Below are 20,653 nucleotides of genomic sequence, written 5' to 3' on the forward strand. Positions count from 1 at the left end.
TTCAGCAAGCTAATTTTCTGAATGACAAGTGTTTACCCTTCAAACTGATGTGACTATTCCACAAATTGCATAAAAATGGCGTCGTCTGCGTAAATGAAACGTTTCCCAGTAAACGCTAACCGGCAACGTAATGACGATAAAGTGTTTGGTTAAAATGCGTATATACGACGGTATGAGTACTTAATTTTACATTCTTGTCAACTTCGCTTGTTATAAAAGTGAAACAATCCAAAGTAAAAAAATGTTTGATATAGTGCGCATTTTAGAACCCAACACTGCTTTAAATAACAGTTTCAAAACAAATATGATTTATTAATAGTTAATGTGTGTCAGTCGCAATTTAGCCGGTTGCATTGAGATTCGGCATGGACGCCAGAAATATGGGTGACAACGGCGGTACATTGTTGGCGCCGGTATTGCACGTCGGAAATTGGGTGTACAGATCCCACGTTGTCATATCCATATCTTTAAAACTTCGACAGACTTTGGGAAAATACTGATTTGCTAAATTTTCAATGTAGGTTTTCTGGTCAGCCGTGAGTAGAGGCGGCTTGATCCTGGTGTAGGTCCATAAGAACGGCTGATCGCAACGAATACCGTCCGGGTTAGTCGAGTTGCACTGATACCACAGCTGTACCAGGTTGTAGTCCGTAAACAGGCTGATGTAAGTGAAGTTCACTAAAATTACAAACACGCTTTTAATTATCGTTTTCGCTTTGTTTCATAGATCATACACATATTGATGGTAAGTTGATATCTTTCGCTCAATAACACTAAAGTCGAATATTGTCGCGCTAGCACACGTAAGATAATAGGTACATTTATCTGTTTTTATGTGCGTGTTTCGATTCAATAGCTGCAGTATGACGTACGTATTTCCTATATTTTTATGGTTTGCTTTTGCATGCTTTGAAAATCAGTTCGCTTTTTATAGTTATTTTTGTATGAATTTTTCGGCAAATTTTGTTTGTCTTGGTTTAATTGGTTTTGACTAACTGCAGCACGTTCCTTACTTAGCGTTGCGTTAGCACCGCCTCGCTGCACAAGTACATGCCGGGTTCCGTCCGTTGAGATGTTTCCCTGCTGGGGAAAGGCCAGGCACATCAAGGGATCCTTCGGTGTTGGAATATGGAAAAAGAAGTTGTATATCCATGTGACGTAATAGGAAGAGCCAGCAGGAGGATTAGGACTGGGTCCGAGAATAGTGACGTTCATCATGACGTTGGTAGCTGCCGGGTCATTTCCGATCGGGCCATTGCGGTACGTATACTCATACCAGATTCCAGCCACCTATTTACCCAGATATGAGTATTTATAATGAAGCCTATTTTGAAATTAAGTCCGCCCTTGCTTTCAACGAAATGCTGAGCTTCCGTGCAAAATCGTACAAACAAGAGAGTTGATCGTTGATCATTGATCGTTGAGATCTAATCATAGAATGAAATTAGATAGAAGTTTTATTTATACAGATGCTTGTTACAGTTAATTTTGATACACAAAGAACATTAATTAGCGTTTAATAATATATATATGCTGTAATTTTGTGTTTAACCTATGTTATGGTGAATAACTCAAGTAATATCTATATATTGTTAATATATACCGTTATTATTTTTTTCATTCCTAGATGTTATACACGTTTTATAGAAGTCTAAGTGCCGAAATATAAAAAATTGCATTTCTTTTGTATTTTGGCACAGGCGTACCTTCAAAGGATCAAACGGCTGTCCTGGTGGATTCGCTGGGATATCTGGGCAATACACTTGGCTTGAGGCGCCAATGATTGCCATTATTCCTGGCATTAAATACAGTAGAAGCTTCCTCATTATTCTAAGCGTCCAGACTATGCAGTACCGGCTAAATGCAAGGCAAAGTTAAACAGTCAATGATGTTAATAATTTCCGGTACGTCAACAGTACTCGGCTGCAAATGTGATCAGCACTACAGCGACTCTATAAAGGTGTACTGTGTACAGAATATACTTTCTATAATTTATCTATATCTGTATCTGCATACCTAAAACGGGTCATTAATTTTTGACAGCAAACAAACAAGTCGTTATGAATACAGAGCAGGACACAAAATTATTGCAAAAACAAGTTACACAAGATCCAATTATCGGTTTCTTTGACGCAAGACAGATATTACTTTGCTAAGTAATTATTAACATTTTCCGCAGCGTATAAAAATAACTGTTGATCATTCACGCAAATATTGTAAGGTTAACCATAATGGGAAGCAAATCATGTGATGCCTTTACAGTATCGTGTTATTAGACATACCATAATCATGGTCAGTACATTAGAGGTGAATAACTTTGTTGCTACCAACAGTTGTAAGTTGAAAAAGCAAACGTTTTAACCGTGTATCTGCACGATAGTGACCATATAATATTTTTTCTGTATGATTTTGCGCGCTAGAGTAAGTTAATGTAGAATACTTAATTAGAATCGATGTGGTACTGTTTCGGTGTTCACTTTATGCAACAAAAACGGAAATCACCGCGATAAATTACGTTATGTCACCACCAGTCGGACTGAAAGCAGTAAATAATGATTATTCATCGCTTTAAGATTAATCTAAGAACTTACCAAGTTAAAGACTTGCCATCGGTCAGCGAACATTCGACCAAGAACTTACGTATGCATACTGCCAGGAGCTCTGTTCTTGAATCCCAATTCTTAATGAATTTCAATGAAGATGAGTCTGCAAAAAATAAATTGTACGGTAAAAATTCATATACCTCTAAGTATTTCAGTATAACTCGTGTGTAACATGAATGTTGCCATTTTGGTGTGGTTCTTATCTGGTAGGTGACTGTCCGGTGCCCACTGCCCTGCGTAGTGTGTAAAATATATGTGTAGTCCGTACTCCGTACTGTAATATAGATGCAGCAGTTGCCAGTAGTGCACCAAAACGTTTTACAGGAACGGACCCGATCCGAATACCCACGTAAACGTTTACCTTTTCTAACTTCCTATTTTTCAGCTGAAGAATTGCAGCAGAACTTAAGTACCACTAAGATTTTATCGTGCAGTATTTTTTATAACGTGCTCAGCACAGTATACTGAGCCTGTAGCGTGCAGTATTACTACGATAACTGAGTTAAAGCTTTTTAATTCATACAGTCCAACCTTGGATATCTTCTGGACAGCCGGCATCATGTCAACAACGATTTCCTTACACCATTTTACCGGATCCTGGCGATATCCAAGTACCACAACAAGTAAGCCAGCGTTATAGAATATGTAAAGCAACCAAACAATTAAACTATGTTGTCTTCCCAGATAGACGGTGTTTGGTATAAATACCGTCAACTGAACCAGTTCAGCGGAGCCACGGGAGTGATTAACGATCGTGTCAAATGGACCGTTGTGGCCAGTACAGTGGACACCATCACCAATCGGTCCGCGGTGACACTGTGGGGCAACTTTGCTCGCTACAATATGCCGGAGAATAAGACTTGTCAGAACCACTTCTGGACGGGCTACTTAACCGACACCGGTCGGCATAACGGCGATGTTGCCACCACGGAGCTGCATTTCGTTTTGAGTAGGACACAACGCTGACCAGTCTTATTTTTTTCGGATTGAGTACATTTTTAGAGGAGGGCAACGGTCAAATACTCTACCACGATTATGACAAGATATTCGTGGAGTACGCCTGTACCGGGCCGAAACCGGATGGGACCTGCAGCATCCCGGTGATTGCGGTGCAGACAAGGGTCAAACCAACCGACTTATCCCCTGCAGATATGGCGAGCTTCGATGCTGTCCTTAATAAGCTCTTCGCACCGTATTGCATCACGGTGGACAGTATACCAAAGCAACCCTACACGGATGACCTACCGTACTGTCCATTTATCGACCCGCCTGCATGCTCGGCAGCTAATCTGCGAGGTCTTTCTTTTGTTAAAAACGCAGGTGAGGTCAAACAGTACATGGGGAGAATATAAGATTGCAGTTCTCAAACGATAATTTTGTAAATGAGAATGCAGACAGCTCTACGCCTTTGAACTACGGCACTACGACAAAACTTTTGGGTAATGAATGCCGATGGCCCATCGCCGTTCCAACCGATGACCTTGTACAATCGTACGATCCGACGCAGGTAAAAACGCGCTCGAATGGCATCCAATTAACAAACGATTTAACATCCAAATCGATAGTATGAAAACGTTTTCCAGTAATGCAAATTCCACGCAGAACTTCCGTTACTCATAAGTGTTTGATTTTACTGCAGCTCACGGGTCAGTGGTACGCGTGGTACTTCTTGTCCGTGGAAACCGATGTGAACACTCTGCAGTACACTTGGAGCAGTATTGACACCGGTTACCTACCCCTGAGCAACATCACAGCGAAGTCCATGTGGATGGAGTACACTTTCCTAAACAGTTCTGGATGCCAACACGGGTACTATGTCGGTGACATGGGAATTAACGGACAATCCGAGGGGCTTCTGGGTCCAATCTCACAAACCGGCGACCGCGGTAAGGTCTTTTCGCAGCTCACAACTTTAAACGTGAGGTGACTGGTTGGTCTTTTCAGTTATCCTTAAACTGAACACCATGTATTTTGACGGGACCTACGCCGTGCACTATGGCTGCATTGTTCCCGACCCGGTGAACAACCGGTGCCAGCTCCCGTTTATTCTGATTGGCGCTCGTAACAGTCCACTACAGGTCAACGAAGGAAATCTTCGCATTTTTCCGAAGCTTGTTGGTCTCTTTGCCAAGTACAACTGCTTTGTGGTGCCGACGGTGCCCTACTCAATCCTGCTGGACGGCCCGTCGACGTCCGCCTGCCTGTTTCAAGGAGGCACGGATTGTGTCAAACTTCAAATACAGGGTTTGCAAAACACCGCACCTGCCAACAGTACTACGACGCTTCCGCCCGCCAGTTACTCATAATTTTTTAAAGCTGGGATTAATTAATTGAATAATCAAAATCAGAAAAAGTTGTGAATATAATTAAATCAGTGCGCCGGTTACTAGTAATAGAAGGCTGGCCTTCACTGGAATCCGCGGTGTGAATATTATTTATTTGAGGAGGCTTGTGCTATGTATGTCTAACATCATTATAACTTGTACTCGTATCAAAATAATTTAGTGTAAATAAAAATCACCGGTGATCTTTAAACTCCTGACTACATACTCGTATCTACAGACAAGCGTAAATTCCGACTAACAAATACCAAATACGAAACAATTTTCACCGAAGAAAAAATGCGTGCAGGTACGTTACTTACGGTGCGATATAGATATTCACTTGCTTGAATCGGATCACAGATCTGTACATACCGTAATTATTACGTTCAAAACCATTGAACGCGAGGCAGTGGCAACGCGTAGCCATAAGTCAAAACTGTCAAATCTTACAAAAATCGGTAATCCTGTTTTCAATATGATTTCCCGATTTCTTCTTCCCCAAAAAGCATGCTTCACATTCCACGATTCCGTTGTAAGTCTTAATTTTACAAAACTACCCATCCTCGAGAATCACCCTTTCATTGGCCAGCGTACCGTCATATCCGATGTTTTCTGCTGTGAGCGTATGAGGAATTCATCCAGCAACTCGGAGTCGGAGGACGAATAGTACGCTCTCACTGGTGATGGTCATGATCATCCTTTAATCTGCGACCTTTGTTCCTTATTCATTGCAGTTCTACAGCAGTTATTTTTACCCTGATTTTTGGGGTTGCTTTTTAATCTTTAATTAGTTTGTTATTAACGGTCTAATAGAGTCTGCGAATGGCATTCCATAGAGAACGCTATGGCTGTAATGTGTACAGTGCAGTTACTACAATTTTGTAATAACTTGTATCGTAATTATATCATGTAATCGTTTTTCTGTCATCATTGTATCATCAAGTAATTTTAATTTGGTGACCACTCCGTACACACCCTTTCACTACCTTTTACTTCGTACACAACCTTGTGCACTACCTTTCTTTCGGTACGCTACCTTTGACACTACGAATTCACTCGGTGCACTAACAAATTTTATATATGCTTAAAATACTTATGATAACTTTTGCACTGTGTCAAGTGTGGAAAGCGAAGACTGTACTGTGATTGTAATAGTGTCGATTCTAACCCTAATTTTGCGATATTTCAAGGCGCGCAGTTTCAAACATTCAGTCAGGTCAAAGAAGTTTTTGTTGAATATCAGAGACGACCCTTCACCCTGTTCAGTATTGAAAAATTATATACTGGGTATTTGAAAAAAATATAAATAAATAAAATAAACTGCATTGGTCAAGGAACAATTCACAATACACCAATGGTAATGAAAGGGACAGTTCAGTATTTGAAGGCGATAGCGTCCATTGAGGAAGACGATGACGATGTCAAAGCCGCACCAAGACACAAAAGATAGGCGGATGCGAGAGAAATCTCAAAAGATATCGAGAACCGTTTGGCTGACCTCGAACCACAAAACATTTCCCCGATTTTTGGAGGGAAATAATTTTGTTGACAAAATGCCGAACGATGAAAGGAGCGATGCTGAATCTGGCGAATCACTGCGAAACAAAACGAATCACACCCGAAAAAATTAAAAAAAATTAAATGTAGATAGTGCACTTGCAGTGCACGCAGATCAAGGTAGTGCCGAATGGTGGTGTACGGAGTTAAAGGTAGGGTTCAAAAAGGTTGTGCACGGAATGAAATATATAGCGCAAAAAGGTTGTGCACGGAGTAAAAGGTAGTGAAAGGGCGTGTACGGAGTGGTCACCTTTTAATTTTTATCGTTAAAGCTCGTATGATACGAAAAGTATGGTTTCTCTTGTCAGCAAAGCGCGATAAAATGGTGCAAACGAAAATTTACTGATCCTGATCGTGAGCGCTTTGTTATCTATTAAAATTTAATCGGATCGGGGTTCGTATTGAATTCCACAGCGCTGGAAAACCTTTTTGACAACAATTCAAAAAAGGTTGTTGACGAAAACAACAAGCGATACTCGCAGTGATATAAAATCGATAGAAAACGTTCCCGTCTTTCCCATCTACGTTGGTGGTGGTCCGGTCGTTACCGGTCCCACATCTCCCGCTTCGACCTTGTAAAACGGCGCGGTGGCGATAAACTGGGACGGTTGAGTGATATTTGCCGTCTGTACAACACAAAAAAGCAAGTTCAAGGCTTCAAGCTATGCTCTTGTGATACATGTACGTATAATAGAAACGTATTGAAAAAATGCATACTTTCACTTATGGTTAGATATACAAAAGTGATACCAGATAAGGAACTCATAAGAAGAAGGAATCGGTCATCCATACAGATCATGTAGAGCAGGTATTCGCTGTGCTACTGTATCCACTCTAGAGTGGTACTTTAACCCTTAATATACACTTAACTTAGGACCCATTATTTAGAACGTGGTCGCGCACTCGTATACCCATCATTCTATGCGCACTCTTGACCTAAACATACAGCTACAGCAGCTTACGTCAAACATTCCGCCGGGATAAAATCCAAAGGTTAGCGTGAATGCAGCGATATGGTCTCCCAAATCCCAGAGATATGCCGCCCGTATAGCGGTCGCGTTAAACATAGTAATGGTGTAGTTTAGTCTCTGGTTGGGACCGGTGGCAACGGAACCCGGCACGCCCAGATCAAAAGTCAGGTTAACTTCGTACTGGCTTTGATTGCGCTTGACTGTCTGATGGTAATGGCCATCGGCGGTTTTACCCCAGACGACACGTTCACCCAGGACGACGATATCGCCTGGGACTCCTGAAGGTCAAAGCAACGAACTACAAGCCCGTGGCACGTGCTATGGAATGCCAATCTGTTTACGCCATTACTGTCGTATTATACTGGTCAATTTAGGATTGTAACAACGTACTTACCGATAACGGCTCCGGTAAAATTCAGCATATTCTTATTTAATGCCCATATTTCGTCATATGTCCCCAGGAAAGGGTCCAGTGACCAGGGAGAAGTTGAATAATCTTGACAAAATACCGACTCGAGAAACAGAACTGAAATAAAGTTCAAAATGGAAACATCAACAGAAATGTTTGTCTCATTCATGATTTTGAAGGATCTAAAAATTTTGTACTTGATCTTATGTATTACTTGGCTATCTCTTCCCTTAAAGTAATTAAACTCGAGCGAACTCATGTTAAAGCGAAATTCTGACATTATGAGTATAGCGACCACGGTCACATATTAAATCCACAATCAACCCCATGTATTGTATATCTATATATTATATATACTTGTACAAGACTACAAGTACAGACTGAACTGAACGCATTAAATATTGTACTGTAGCCAAACACAGAGGTCAAGGAATCCTACCGGAAATTGTAATGACAATAGCTGCTTTTCGATAACAATGCATTATGGTCAGGGATGAATTACAGAAGGTTCAGACAATCGGAAAGACAAAAACTGATATATTTTGGCTTTGACTATCGCTATTATTGTGAGATTGTTAGGTTGTTGGAAAGTAAATGATATGTAACACTAACTTGTAAGTACAGGTGAGATGTTGCAACAAAGAAAGATGTGAGAGTACTTCTTGTTAATTCAAGGTGTAATTAGCAGTTCTTTCTGTGCTGGCAATTAAACAATGATTGTGATTAATCTTATGTACAAAATTAATAATATTGCCGGGATAACAAACATGTTAACAAATGGTTTCCGGCGGTCAAGCAGACAAGAAAAATCCACTCAGTATGACAGTGTCGTATGGACGCTATCAGAAGTTTTTGTGACAAGCAAAAGTTATACAATTTGGCGCGGTATTTTTCGAACTTGTAAAATGAGCCAGTGATACGTAGCGATCTTAAATTTATACAAGAAAAACCATAGATCATTTCTACGTGAGCCGTATACGTAAGAGCGTAGAGTTACTTGTATATAACGGGCCGTACTTCAAGGAAACGAAACTTTGTTCGGTTCGTTCATCTGCACACCGGTAGACAAATAACCAAAAAGCTCATAAACATTAATTTTATTGATTGCTTCGTACGTAACAAACACGTGTGCGTAACCGCTACAAAATTGTAAACACATTATGCAGGAAACCGTAATATCGCTGGGTAGTGGAACCTTCAGCGAACTTCTCATTCACTAAACTGTCAAACTTCTCATTCACTAAACCGAGGAAATTTCGCAAATGCCAACCCAGCAAATAACTGCGGATACTTGATCCATTAGTTTTGATGAAAACTAACTTTTAAAAAATCGTAATGCTTCTGTGCTGCGCTTTTCGTGTATGTGTGCGGTTATTATTCTAAGACTGAATGGTTAATCCAAAACCATTTTCTTCATAAAATAGCATGAGAATTTATTAAATACCATCAACCGAACGAATAACACTACCTGAACACTTATAAATTCATTATCATAAAAACTGTCATTCCCGTTCGTTGCGCATACGATGTAAACGGGCTCATATTAAAACCGAACGGAAAACATTGGTTTTGAACGTTTGTATACAAATCATCATCAAGCCAAATTGCCGTCCGGATTGGTGACGGAGGCCAGCATGCGTTTCATGTGGCGGACCTGCTGCTGCCAAACGCTGAGACCGTCTCGCAGCTCCACCCATTTTACTTTGGAGAAGGACGGCTCCATGCACGTTGTCACGCGGAAGCGCTGATGGGCGGCGTCCATCTTACCCGAGATCAGCCGGGTTTTCAGTGCTGCAACGGAGAAAAGTTTGATCAACACCGATATCAGACGCTGATTTTCAGTATATTTTAAAAATTAAATATTCAGAGTTACAGATTAATACTTTTACATGCAATTTTCTTTTATGAAGTTGTTGTATTCACCTACATTATACAGCGGATTCACGTGTTTGAAAGTCGGAAACAAAATTTTTAAACACTTTTCGCATCATAAAATTAACCGATCTCTCATGAGCGGACCCATGAAGATCGAATACCAACAATAAACAAGATCATTAAAACACCAGTTTCCTGCATTCGAGATCCAGCTCAGCAAACGAGATACCCACCCAGCCAACTCAATGAAAACCCAAAAAACCCAGATACAAATTATAACAAAATAATTACTTCAAAAGCATGGAAAATGTCTGTAACTTATGAGCGCTGAAGGGCATCGAAAATGAGAGAGGGATAGAGATATGAAGAAAAATACCTTCGATGATAAAATTCTCCACTTCCTCCACCTTGCGCACCTTATCCGCCTCCGTTTCCCCGGCGTCCAAGTGCAACTGCTTGGCGATTTCGGCATAAACAATCTCCTGCTGACCGCGGCTCATGTTTAAGAAAGTCAATAAGCGGATTTTCCGTAAGTTGTCATCATGCGATAGACCTGCGAAAATTCCAGTTTTTATTTACAGTAATTAATTAAATTAACTCAAAAGAGAGATAGATATCAGTGTCAAACTGAACACTCTCATTCAATACGTGCAGCTAGTTAGCCATCGTAACTAATTCCTCATGGACTCTGTGGAAATATTCAAATAACTTACCTATTTTCTGCAGTGCATCGGGATTTTTAGTACGGAAATGCATATACTCGCTCACGTTTCCGGCAACAAAAACGTTAAGCAGCTGCGAAATCCAAAAATATTGTCAGCCTAAACATGACTTGTATCACAATTACTGCGAAATTTCAAGCATGAACATGCTCCGGAGTCTGGATTAAAAATTGGAAACAAAACAAAAGACAGTTTACCCAGCTCTTATGCATGTAAAACAACGACATGAGTCTTCTTACTACATACATAAAATACTGTAATCTATAGCCAAAATTACTGGCATTTAAACGTTTTCGGTATTTTTGATAAAATTTCAACTTTCGTTGCTTACATCAAAAATCGGCTGGCCACGCAACCCTTGTACTGGTTTCAGATGGGTAAGGTGGTCGAGCGAAACTGCATACGGGTCAGCGATAGCGTCACGCACACACCTGCAGAATTAACATTTAGATTGTTATTGTAAAATACGCGTCGATAGAAAAAATTGCAAACGAAGACAAACAGACATGCAATTTCTTGCATTATCGGAATTAAAGATGTCTGAAAATGTTACGTAAGTGTTCATGTTTAGGTTTTCTGCACATTACTACGAATAACTGAAGACCTTGGCAAATGATTATGAGTGGCTGAAGTTAAGCTTACAAAAACATTTCGACAAAATATGCAAATGTAAGCAAAGAAATACTGAACAGCAACTATATGTGGAACATACATGCGGATTGTGGAACATATGTGTGGACAAGTGCATAGTCAAGCGAAGATTGTTTTTGTGGAACAACCTTAACTTTATTCCACAAAAACAATCTCCGTTTCACTATGCACTTGTTAGCCTGCTACAGTTTTCTAGCGCTAACTTCCGGGGCAATACAAAAAGAAACATAATTATAACAACTTCAAACAGTAAACCCAAGTTCTTCTTTAAAAGTCTAAACAAGTAAAAGTTTCTATTGCCAGCATCGGAGAAGCCACAAAGTTTAAAAAGGTTAAAAAGCGAGGCTCCTATGCCATACTTCCGCACAGTAGTGGCATACGAACTACAATATAATTAACTGTAACATTGTATCCCAAAATAATACTCACTGAAACGCTTCTTCCTTGGCTTCACCAGCGGTTTCCAGTGTGAAAGTTTTCAACAACTCTACCATAACTCGCGAAGCTTTTGTGCTGCAAATTAGCAAAAACAGATCTTCGTTAGGACATTCTAGTTTCCGTTTGGCGTCTTATTAGGCTTACTTCTCCTCGGCTTTCAGCAGTGCTGCGTGCAGTATACGCCACACAGCACGAACACGACTATCATCCAATTTCCAGCTTTTCATCCACTCTTTAACCTACAAAATCCAACCAATGTACCTAATCATGCATTCACAACGGGAACCGCAAAAACAAACGACTACTCATGACGCGAACCTTCCTTCAATTTCAACAAACGATAACAAAACCAGCTCACTGGCAATATAAAAGCCCACGAATAATAATAATTTACGCGAAAAGACTATGCCAGTTTTCAGCCGGAATTTACAAATGACTAGACGTACAGTAATCTGTGCATTCCGATGTCTCACTTGCTACACAAATTTACTGCAACACCTGATGCCAACTCGAAAAACTAACTTTGATGGGATCCGTAACCACGCGATGAAGGAGCGAGCAACCGGATGCTAATTCCAGCATGCGACAATATGGCGTGAAACGCAGATCGGAAGATTCCGGCAATCCGTAAAATAAAGTCGACAAACTGCAAAATACTTTTGAGTCAAGTGCTTACAATATCCTTCATGATATTTAAAACTTTACGCAAGTATTACTGCAGGTTGAATAGCAAGTAATAATATAAATAATATAATGCACAAAAGATGCTGGAACACAAAAAAAATACCGTATATACAAAAAATACCGTATATACTCCTTACACTCGTAATCGGACGACCGCAAATTTGTTCCCATTTTCTCCACTGATATCGGCGAGTTTATTGGCCAACATAGTGGCTAATTTCTCCCTTGTCTCCTCGGGAACTTCAATGAATAATACACACGCCAAAATCCCATTCAATAAAGATTCCACCATGTTCTCTGCAATATCCCAGCAAACATCCAAAAATTAAAAATCAAGGAAAAAATAGGCTTTTAAAATGAAAGATAACCAAAGCCGAGAAACTAAATCAAACAGAAAAACTATCACATCCACAACGCAAATTACATTAGCGGAAAGCGAATTCTACTAATAATGGGTATTATCCATTGTAGTTGACCAAGTCACAAAACGGTTTTAATCAATGAACAACCACCTTGAGTTTTTACGAAAATTTAATACGATTGTTTCAGAAGTTACCTTAGTAAAAGATTGGAAAAACCGAGTAAGTTCAGAAGATTCTACCAATATAGATTACTTGCGTTATAAATATATAACGATTTAAATCATTTTTATAATATCATTAACTTAATGAATGAAATCACATTAAATTTAAACTGGAGATATGATAACAAAAAATCAACCTTCCAAATCCTAGCGGCTATTGCGAAAGACACGGAACAGCATACCTTGCGCGAGTCTATTGGTGAGACTGACATTTTCCACCAGACTGAAGAGAGTGAGGATGAGATCGGACGTGGAGGCCGTCGGCGGACCCTCGTCCGTGTCGCGATCCGCCACGGGTACCACGATGTCCGCTTTCAGCTCATTTTTGAAATACTTGGCAATATCCGTCAGCTACAGTTAATCAGAGCACCACGTCATTAGATGTCATTATTTGGAAGGGAAAAACACAGGTTGCGGGATGAAAACAGCAGAACAGCTGGAAGGAAGCCTGAAGCTGGGTTTTCGTCTCTGACACGTACCTGTTCGTTCAAGGGTTTAGGCATAAACAGTGGCACGCTGGCTTTGATCTTCATCGTATCCTTCAAGTGCATTTGATCAATTACAAAAAGAAATGATAATTCTCTGTTATAGTCAATTAGGGAAAACGCTTATTAAAAGTTTCCAAACCAACTAGATCGAACACATCTAAAACTTTAAAACTTCAATTTTATTCACACTTCGTATACTCTGACCGGAATGAGAAAAAAGAATTAATCGAAATTGTTTTTACACCAGTCTAACCGCGTCGCACTTTCGTAGGCGGCTCGCGGTCAGTTTTTCCTAACCGAGCCGAAAACGCTCCAGCAATAACAACCGCAGTCAGTGCCAGTCACCATCAGCCGCAGCTTCTGAGATTCTGTCCCTGTTTAGCGAACTTATATGGGTAACGCCGGCATTCACTTCCTTCCTTTCAGTTGTTACGAGAAGTATTGCTCACATGGATCCGCTTTGCTCGAGCTAATTATCCGCTCACAATTCGTATGCCAAAACAAAAAGGTGCGTACCCTCGTGCAGCCCATGTACTACAAAAAATGTCGCTGCCCGGGTTCGAACCGGGGACCTTCTGCGTGTAAAGCAGACGTGATAACCACTACACCACAGCGACCAGTTAAGGTTAGTCAATAACACAAGCGTAGCATTGCGCTTTAAACTACGTATACGTTACTACGCGTAGTAAAGGGCATTAAACTTGAAAAATTAGAGAAGGTGTGCATATAAAAACGATAGCTTAATGATCTAAGCCCTCAATGTTTTTATTTGCTTCCGACCAGGTAATATAGATATTTTGGAATGGAAAATTAAGTTCTAGACCGGTGTTCCACAGGAGTCCAACGCGGAACTTACGCATATTTGCTGGAGCAGTGAAGTTCCCGAACAGTCAGCGCGGCAGACTGACACCCTTATCGTGCGGAAATGTCTTTAATTTGTATTGATTGGTCCATTAATTAACTGGTTTGCCTCCTCTTGATGCATGATCAGAATGAAACTTTGGCGTATACTGTAGTCTGTAAAGTATAGATCTGTAAGGATCTGTAAGTAAAGTCTGTATAAGTATTGTATTTATACATGTATTGTACTGTGCCTTTATTTATACAGCAGCCAGCAGGGCGTTTATACAAGTATCAGCGTGTAGGTAGCAAATTAAATGTGACGAAAGGACAATTTTCAAATGCAAATTATTTTTGAGATCGTAAATTAATTAAGGTACCCAGTTTTGTATACAGTATAACAACGAAAAACATATAACGACGAAAAACATGTTTATCGCATGTACTTCCACACTCCAGCCCGTACTTTCTAAGCTCCAAGTACTTTCCAAGCTCCATGAGCGGTGTCCTAACCGCTTTGACGCTATATGCCGATGTAAAAAAATCACCATGACTTCAACATGCGATATGCATGGTACAATGTAGGACGAAATGGTCGCATAGCCCCATACCCAGCATTCTGTACGCATGCGGTGCAGTGCAATTGTACGAATCGGATATTTTGAACTCAGTCGTACAGTGCACCGCGCTGCATTCGTACTGAATGTGGATATGTTGGGTATGCGACCATTTTGTCCTAAGCTGTAGCTGGCGTATTAAGATTTATTTTATCTTGATTCGGCTAACGAAGGACCGGCAAGCCTCCATACCACGGTAAACTGTGGACGCTGCACCGACCAACACTTGACGGGAACCCGATCTGTAATCCTCATTCAGCAAGAGGAACAGTGCCTGCCAAGTTGAAAAATATGCACTTTACCGATATTTTCGACTGTGATGAAAATTAATGGAAATTTGTGATAAAAGACTTACGACGGCTACCGAAACTTCACATCAGTAATTAGTAGCCGAAACAGAGAACAATGACATTGTCAGAAAGGTAACTCTTAAGTCATACGCTGTTATAGCCAGCACTGCAAAGGATCCTACGAGTAGATTGAACCGCTTGCCCTTTATACGTACCGGATGAGCAGCATAGCCTAACAGAACTGTGGTATGCAACCACGAAACCAATCGCCCGGGCCTTTTCTCGGGCGGCACGGCAAGCATAACGATCACAGCCGGCATATTGCACATTATATTCCAAATCTCCGCTGCACATAATGTTTTGGCAAGAGTAATTTTCCGCCGTAAAACATTACGACGAAAGGTAGTCGCGTTAACACGAACAGCTACGCTATTTCGTCGTTTCACTGCCATAACTGTAAAGATGGTAATATACAGTATGCCCAACACTACCGCTGGAAAATACTGCCCAACGGTCAACATCGAAAACAGCACTGCGCGATTGGTCACTTTGATTGTGTTACATCCACTCGAGACCCCGATGCCGAAATAGGTGGGCAGTTGCTCGGATAGCACCACCATCCATATGGTCAAGATAAATATACATAGGGCTTGTTTAGAAGTTGTTTTATGGTAACTATGCGGAGCCAGCAACGCGATAAATCGGTTCACTCCAAGAAAAAGTGACGTCCAGTTGCCCAAGTGTGCGAAAATTGTCTGGAAGGTGTCAACCAGACTACAGTCAAAATAAGGCATCGACTGACCGACCCATGCGCTAAAGGTAGGCAACAAGCCTATCGGACACATAACACTGCACAGGACTGTGTCGGTCACGATTTTGTGGATGACAAGCCATCGGGAGCCGGTCTGCAGACGGCGATATGTGGCGATGGATAACAGGATTAGCAGGTTTAGAATTGTCCCAGCAAGGCATATGAGTAGGTATGTAATCAGCCAAATTTTAACTCCACTTGTCGTTATAGAATTATGCATAGTAGGTTGCTGTGAGGCAGTGTTGTGGATGCGAACATGGTAACTGTGATTGGACGAGAAATTACGCGTAAAAAATCGCGATGGTGGATACGAGGCAATCATTGTGAAGGGCCAGAAAGAGCGCATGATATTTTTTCAGCGATAAAAGGTCAGAGGAGTTCCATTTATGTAGACATATGGAATAATGCAAATGCCAGTAATTAACATGTATGAAAAGACCGCTGAAAAGAGGTTTGCCTTAACTCGTAATAGAAACTAAAAAAGCTGCAAATAAAGGATTTTGGCCGAGGAAGTCGCACAACCGCATAATTAATATCCAGACAAATACCGTACAGACAACTCAGACAACATATAGTGGTTGTACGCTAGATGACTTCTATACAGGTACGTCTTTATGTTACCCAATATTATGGTCCCTAAATCTCATAAAAAGCGCATTATTCTCCTTCGACATCGAAAACTGATGGCCAGTCAAGGATTATGCACAATCCTGCAAGCCAGACGTTTCCTGCCATCACTTTTAAATTCTAAGGTAGGCCGTAGGCGTGCATACGTGATGCCAACATAAATAGGGAAGCCAAGTGCCGTGCCTGTTTTCCGCGACAACATTTGCAGGAACATCTGTAATACAATAAATTATGCACTCAACAAACGGGTAGATTTACGTAAACGACTAGACGGTATGATATGGTTTAAACTGGATTTTAAAGCATGCCAGCATTTTTTACATTCGGATACCGAACCATGAAAAGAAGCCGTTGCTAAACCCTTTGCGTGTTCTGTCATTCCACAAGTTGCATACACATTATTATAAGTCATGTCCATAGATATAATATATATACCATTGATTTGATTTGCGCTTCGAAAACAGCGATCAGTGATTAAAGCTCACAGGTAAAAAAACTGAAAAATCGCTGGTTTTGTGCTCTTCACTTCTAATTAGCAATAAAAACAGACACGCGACAATGTGACCTTAAAAGTCTGTATCAGTGGCATTAGTTAAAAAGCGAGTTTGAATCACCTGAATTAACTTAAAATTGTTAGGATTCTAGCCAATCTGTTCGTAAAAGGTTGCGGCGCGAAACTTGTTTCCATCAAGTTCCAAATTACTACACAAAGCCGCGACCAAACTTTGCCATTTTCCGTGTAAAAAAATGCGAATTATGCTGCGATGTTACGACATAAAAGGTGATTCGCCTTTGTTGATTCACTTAATTGATATTGTTCAGTTGCTTCCATAAACCGCAACCATTCTAGCGGTTGTGCCAATTATGCCGGAAGAAGTTTGCAAAGCTGTACGAGTAAAATGGTTCTGTGTATTTAGATTACAATGTCATCCATAAGAATAATGTCCATGCCGGACGGGCGAAGTAATCCCAAAGGAGTTAGCCTAGAAATTTGTCTATCTTTAGAAGCGCGACCTGTTGCGTAAGGAAACTGTTTGGTTGTGCGCGCCTATTTCATAATTAACAATTCTAAGTAAAATATTGTAATAAAATATACTCGTTGTCCTGCTTCCCTAAATGAATAGATATTGTCATTATTATTTAATTCTACTCTTCACTTACTTATTATGCCATATCAATCATTCAATGTTTAATGGTGAAGGTCAAGGCTCCTCGTACCACCTTATATTATACAACTGATAGGCTCCTAGTAGGCTTTTACTTTCCTCTTTTTTTCAGACTTTTAAATCATAATTTAATGCCACATTTGCCCCGCCATTTTTGTTTCGCGCTTCATAAAGCTGCAGAAGATGGCAAATGTAGTCCTTACAGATTAGCCGAGGTTCCGGCAGATTTGAGCTACGGAGTAGTACTATTACGTACTGTATACCGTTCTACAGGTTGATTATATTTCTTGATTTTCGAATTTTTTTAAAATATTATAACAAATTTTTTAAATTTTTACATGTCTAGTACTATAATTTTTATTTGCCATTTAAAAACTTAAAAGGTGGCATCCGGAGCCGAACGGCTGTCTCGCAAAGGTGGTAAAAGGAGCCAGCGATATGCGACGTTTCTACTTATTTGAGTAATTATCGTATTACGTATATTAAATGGTTATATTTGTAGAACGTTTTACCTCGACACTGCATTAACTAATACAAACACTGTATTACTGTAAACACTGTAGCGCTGTAATTCTGAAGCCAAGCCTGCAATATTTGTTTCTTTTTCATGTTACGTACAGTGCCTTCAGACTTCAGTAAAAAAAGTCGTACTTCCATGGTGAAAAGTATGGCCAACAAGTTAAATGAAATTAATCCGAGTGAGTACTGTGCATCTATCTACATGGGACATTTTGCCGTTCTTGAGTCGATTATAACTCAAAGAGATAGCACTTCGGCCCAGAATTTTTATTTCTCGTTGCACCATAAATAATGTCATCATAATTTCTGCTTCTTGGCTTTGCGCATAGTTTGTTAATTTTCTCACCAGTATGGTTACATTTAACTTTATTAGGCACTTCGCAATAAGTACATAGATGCACGAAAGTTTTGTTATGGTCAGACATAAAACCCATCCGAAAACCCTTCTAAAAAAAACCCTTCCGGCGCCGTTGTGAAATCATTCAATACCTTCGTTTCTAACGTCACTGAAATCGTTAAAATAAGCTAATAATAATGAATTACTCATTGCCGCCGAAACAAAGAAAATGATTTCAGTTTTGAACATAAAAAACCGCTGGACAATTACATGCAAAATAATTTTAACAAACATTCCAAAGCGACCGAAGTTCATAACTCATTCATAATAGCGATATCGGAGGACATGGAGAGTGACCTTGCGCAACGATGTGAGATTGAGAGTTTCCACAAACCCTGGAGCAAGCTCATCGTCCGGAGAGAATCGAGGATCGCCTTTCTGCCATTTGCGCAGTACCTGTTCAAAATGCAGCAAACGTAGAAGTAAAAGTTAAAATAATTCGCTTTTAACTAACCCTGTAGAACCGAGCACAAGTACCTTACGAGGTACTGTGCAGCAGCTATTTACACAAACAAAATCGAGTACTTCTATAAATTTATTGAAATGTGATACGCAGTTTGCTTAAAGATCTCAAAAGTAGATATGTTACGTATGTATGGTAATATGTTTAAAGCCCGAACCTTCATAGCCAGATCTAGAAGGGGAAAAGAAAACTGGAAACACTGAGAATGTTGGAAAAGTTATGTGCGAGCAGATCAGATTGAGAGTGATTATTCGTACAATCTTCTATCATTTTACAGAAAACGGTTAAAAGTCTTAAAACAATGGCGGTATTAAGCTGACCGAGTCTTAATTCTGAAGCCAAGCATGCAATATTTGTTTCTTTTTTGTGCTACCTACAATGCAAACATCAGGCAACTTTCATAAAATAAGAATTCATACTGTACCTTTGTAGCAGCCTTCTTAGATTTTGGGCTTTCGCTCCACTCTTCCAATAGCTCTTGCTGTATCTTTACCATGTCCGCTTGGTTGACTTCCGGGCAAAAAGCCTCCAGCAGAGCTATCAGGGCATCCGGTGACTCCGCAAGCGCTTTTGCATCTAAAACTGCTTTCTCCAGCCAGATATTTGACACCACTTTCGACCTCGAAAATTCGTTCCCTTTCGGGCAAGTAAGCTTGCAAACCAAAATAGTCGTTCAAACGAGACCGGTGCGGAGGCCATACGGATTCCAAAAAGCCTCGTACCTCCACATGCTTCAGAAACAGTTTATCACAAGCGTCGCTCCACTGATTACGGAATTGGATAACAGACTTATCTGAAAAGTCCGAAAGGTCATCGGCCCATACTGCCCGTCGGGCAATGACGATCGTGGGAATTTTAATTCGCCGGGCCTTCAAAATGGCCGTTAAGGAACGATACGGAAAGTGACACATGGTGTCTTCCGGGGTGCTACCGGTGATAATCAGCAACCGTGTACGACGACTAACCATTGACAGTAGCATCCAGTACCACTCATGATCGCGGCATTTCGCCAAATCAACCGTTAAGCGCAGGTTCCTTTTTGGCTGCCAAGAACAGTTTCCAGGATTTACAAACAAGGGACGCTCTCCCCAGGTCCAGCACGTCCACAAACGAAAAGATTTCGTGGAGTATTTCCAGAGGTAGTTGTTGGATTAAAAACCCAAGAGGTTTTGGTACATTCTGCAACGGGTTTGGCTTTGAAACATGCGACAAAGTTAAAAACATGCTTTGAAACATGCATGATTTGATGCTTTGAAACATGCGACAAAGTAAAACTACTAACATGCTTCGTGAAATCCGATGTGCCTCAATAAAGAATTATTGCGAGACTAACTGTATAACTGCCTGAAATACGGATCACCCACGGACATTGCTGATAAATTTTATGGAACAGTAGTATAACAAATACAGCGGTCATGGTCACAAAAAGAGGAAAAATGAATAATTAAAGGAAGGAAATGTCTTTGGTCCAAATGAGGAAGGAAATTAAACGATCAGCAGTGCGTGTGTCATGTAAACTAAAACTGAAAGCATCTTTATCCGCGTACTTGTAGTCTTGTACTACCCGGTGTCAGAGTGCTGTGCATATAGCACAGGATAGTGGCACATACGCCTCACC

General features: G+C 40.4%; 5 protein-coding genes and 1 non-coding gene across 7 annotated transcripts; 1 reads left to right on the forward strand and 5 right to left on the reverse strand.

The window, feature by feature from the left end:
• Positions 1-210: 210 nt before the first annotated feature.
• Positions 211-2,369, reverse strand: LOC129593765 (uncharacterized). The gene is made up of 3 exons (XM_055490223.1): positions 1,707-2,369; positions 1,014-1,290; positions 211-678 (listed from the first exon to the last, which is right to left on the reverse strand). The coding sequence occupies exons 1-3, from the start codon at positions 1,824-1,826 to the stop codon at positions 341-343; spliced, it is 735 nt and encodes a 244-aa protein (XP_055346198.1). The 5' UTR covers positions 1,827-2,369; the 3' UTR covers positions 211-340.
• LOC129593764 (uncharacterized) lies at positions 1,882-5,018 on the forward strand. 2 transcript variants are annotated; one of them, XM_055490222.1, is made up of 7 exons: positions 1,882-1,904; positions 3,129-3,226; positions 3,288-3,552; positions 3,606-3,923; positions 3,998-4,110; positions 4,243-4,489; positions 4,548-5,018. In XM_055490222.1, the coding sequence occupies exons 1-7, from the start codon at positions 1,886-1,888 to the stop codon at positions 4,907-4,909; spliced, it is 1,422 nt and encodes a 473-aa protein (XP_055346197.1). In that variant the 5' UTR covers positions 1,882-1,885; the 3' UTR covers positions 4,910-5,018. The 2 variants fall into 2 exon arrangements, with proteins under 2 accessions (XP_055346197.1, XP_055346195.1); XM_055490220.1 differs by lacking the exon at positions 1,882-1,904 and adding an exon at positions 2,729-2,809.
• Positions 5,019-6,959: 1,941 nt separating this feature from the next.
• LOC129593794 (uncharacterized) lies at positions 6,960-8,410 on the reverse strand. The gene is made up of 4 exons (XM_055490256.1): positions 8,304-8,410; positions 7,850-7,981; positions 7,447-7,733; positions 6,960-7,110 (listed from the first exon to the last, which is right to left on the reverse strand). The coding sequence occupies exons 1-4, from the start codon at positions 8,344-8,346 to the stop codon at positions 7,006-7,008; spliced, it is 567 nt and encodes a 188-aa protein (XP_055346231.1). The 5' UTR covers positions 8,347-8,410; the 3' UTR covers positions 6,960-7,005.
• Positions 8,411-9,265: 855 nt separating this feature from the next.
• On the reverse strand, positions 9,266-13,520 carry LOC129593741 (eukaryotic translation initiation factor 3 subunit M-like). The gene is made up of 10 exons (XM_055490193.1): positions 13,297-13,520; positions 13,000-13,168; positions 12,372-12,531; positions 12,073-12,196; positions 11,695-11,789; positions 11,542-11,625; positions 10,793-10,892; positions 10,453-10,534; positions 10,116-10,292; positions 9,266-9,655 (listed from the first exon to the last, which is right to left on the reverse strand). The coding sequence occupies exons 1-10, from the start codon at positions 13,366-13,368 to the stop codon at positions 9,459-9,461; spliced, it is 1,260 nt and encodes a 419-aa protein (XP_055346168.1). The 5' UTR covers positions 13,369-13,520; the 3' UTR covers positions 9,266-9,458.
• A 329-nt stretch (positions 13,521-13,849) lies between these two features.
• Trnav-uac (transfer RNA valine (anticodon UAC)) lies at positions 13,850-13,922 on the reverse strand. The gene has a single exon. It is a non-coding gene; the product is annotated as a tRNA-Val (tRNA).
• Positions 13,923-15,113: 1,191 nt separating this feature from the next.
• On the reverse strand, positions 15,114-16,083 carry LOC129593688 (melanopsin-like). The gene is made up of 2 exons (XM_055490126.1): positions 15,268-16,083; positions 15,114-15,122 (listed from the first exon to the last, which is right to left on the reverse strand). Exons 1-2 carry the CDS (start codon positions 16,081-16,083, stop codon positions 15,114-15,116), a joined length of 825 nt encoding a protein of 274 aa, XP_055346101.1.
• Between the last annotated feature and the right edge of the window lie 4,570 nt (positions 16,084-20,653).

This window comes from Paramacrobiotus metropolitanus, unplaced genomic scaffold (genome assembly GCF_019649055.1).
Source record: "Paramacrobiotus metropolitanus isolate TYO unplaced genomic scaffold, Prichtersi_v1.0 Parri_scaffold0000063, whole genome shotgun sequence".
Lineage (NCBI taxonomy): Eukaryota > Metazoa > Tardigrada > Eutardigrada > Parachela > Macrobiotidae > Paramacrobiotus > Paramacrobiotus metropolitanus.

Excerpts from the sequence above, each read along its gene's own strand:
- LOC129593765 (XM_055490223.1), bottom strand. The coding sequence starts at position 1,826 with ATGAGGAAGCTTCTACTGTATTTAATGCCAGGAATAATGGCAATCATT. Across the intron at positions 1,291-1,706 it reads AGCCGTTTGATCCTTTGAAG|GTGGCTGGAATCTGGTATGA; the intron begins GTACGCCTGTGC and ends CTGGGTAAATAG. Across the intron at positions 679-1,013 it reads CGGTGCTAACGCAACGCTAA|TGAACTTCACTTACATCAGC; the intron begins GTAAGGAACGTG and ends TTGTAATTTTAG.
- LOC129593764 (XM_055490220.1), top strand. The coding sequence starts at position 2,776 with ATGAATGTTGCCATTTTGGTGTGGTTCTTATCTG. Across the intron at positions 3,227-3,287 it reads ATATCCAAGTACCACAACAA|ATAGACGGTGTTTGGTATAA; the intron begins GTAAGCCAGCGT and ends TTGTCTTCCCAG. Across the intron at positions 3,924-3,997 it reads TTCTTTTGTTAAAAACGCAG|ACAGCTCTACGCCTTTGAAC; the intron begins GTGAGGTCAAAC and ends ATGAGAATGCAG.
- LOC129593794 (XM_055490256.1), bottom strand. The coding sequence starts at position 8,346 with ATGCATTGTTATCGAAAAGCAGCTATTGTCATTACAATTTCCG. Across the intron at positions 7,734-7,849 it reads TTTTACCGGAGCCGTTATCG|GAGTCCCAGGCGATATCGTC; the intron begins GTAAGTACGTTG and ends TTTGACCTTCAG. Across the intron at positions 7,111-7,446 it reads ATCCCGGCGGAATGTTTGAC|ACGGCAAATATCACTCAACC; the intron begins GTAAGCTGCTGT and ends TGTGTTGTACAG.
- LOC129593741 (XM_055490193.1), bottom strand. The coding sequence starts at position 13,368 with ATGCACTTGAAGGATACGATGAAGATCAAAGCCAGCGTGCCACTGTTT. Across the intron at positions 11,790-12,072 it reads TGGTTACGGATCCCATCAAA|GTTAAAGAGTGGATGAAAAG; the intron begins GTTAGTTTTTCG and ends TGGATTTTGTAG. Across the intron at positions 9,656-10,115 it reads GGAGAATTTTATCATCGAAG|CACTGAAAACCCGGCTGATC; the intron begins GTATTTTTCTTC and ends TCTCCGTTGCAG.
- LOC129593688 (XM_055490126.1), bottom strand. The coding sequence starts at position 16,083 with ATGCATAATTCTATAACGACAAGTGGAGTTAAAATTTGGCTGATTACA.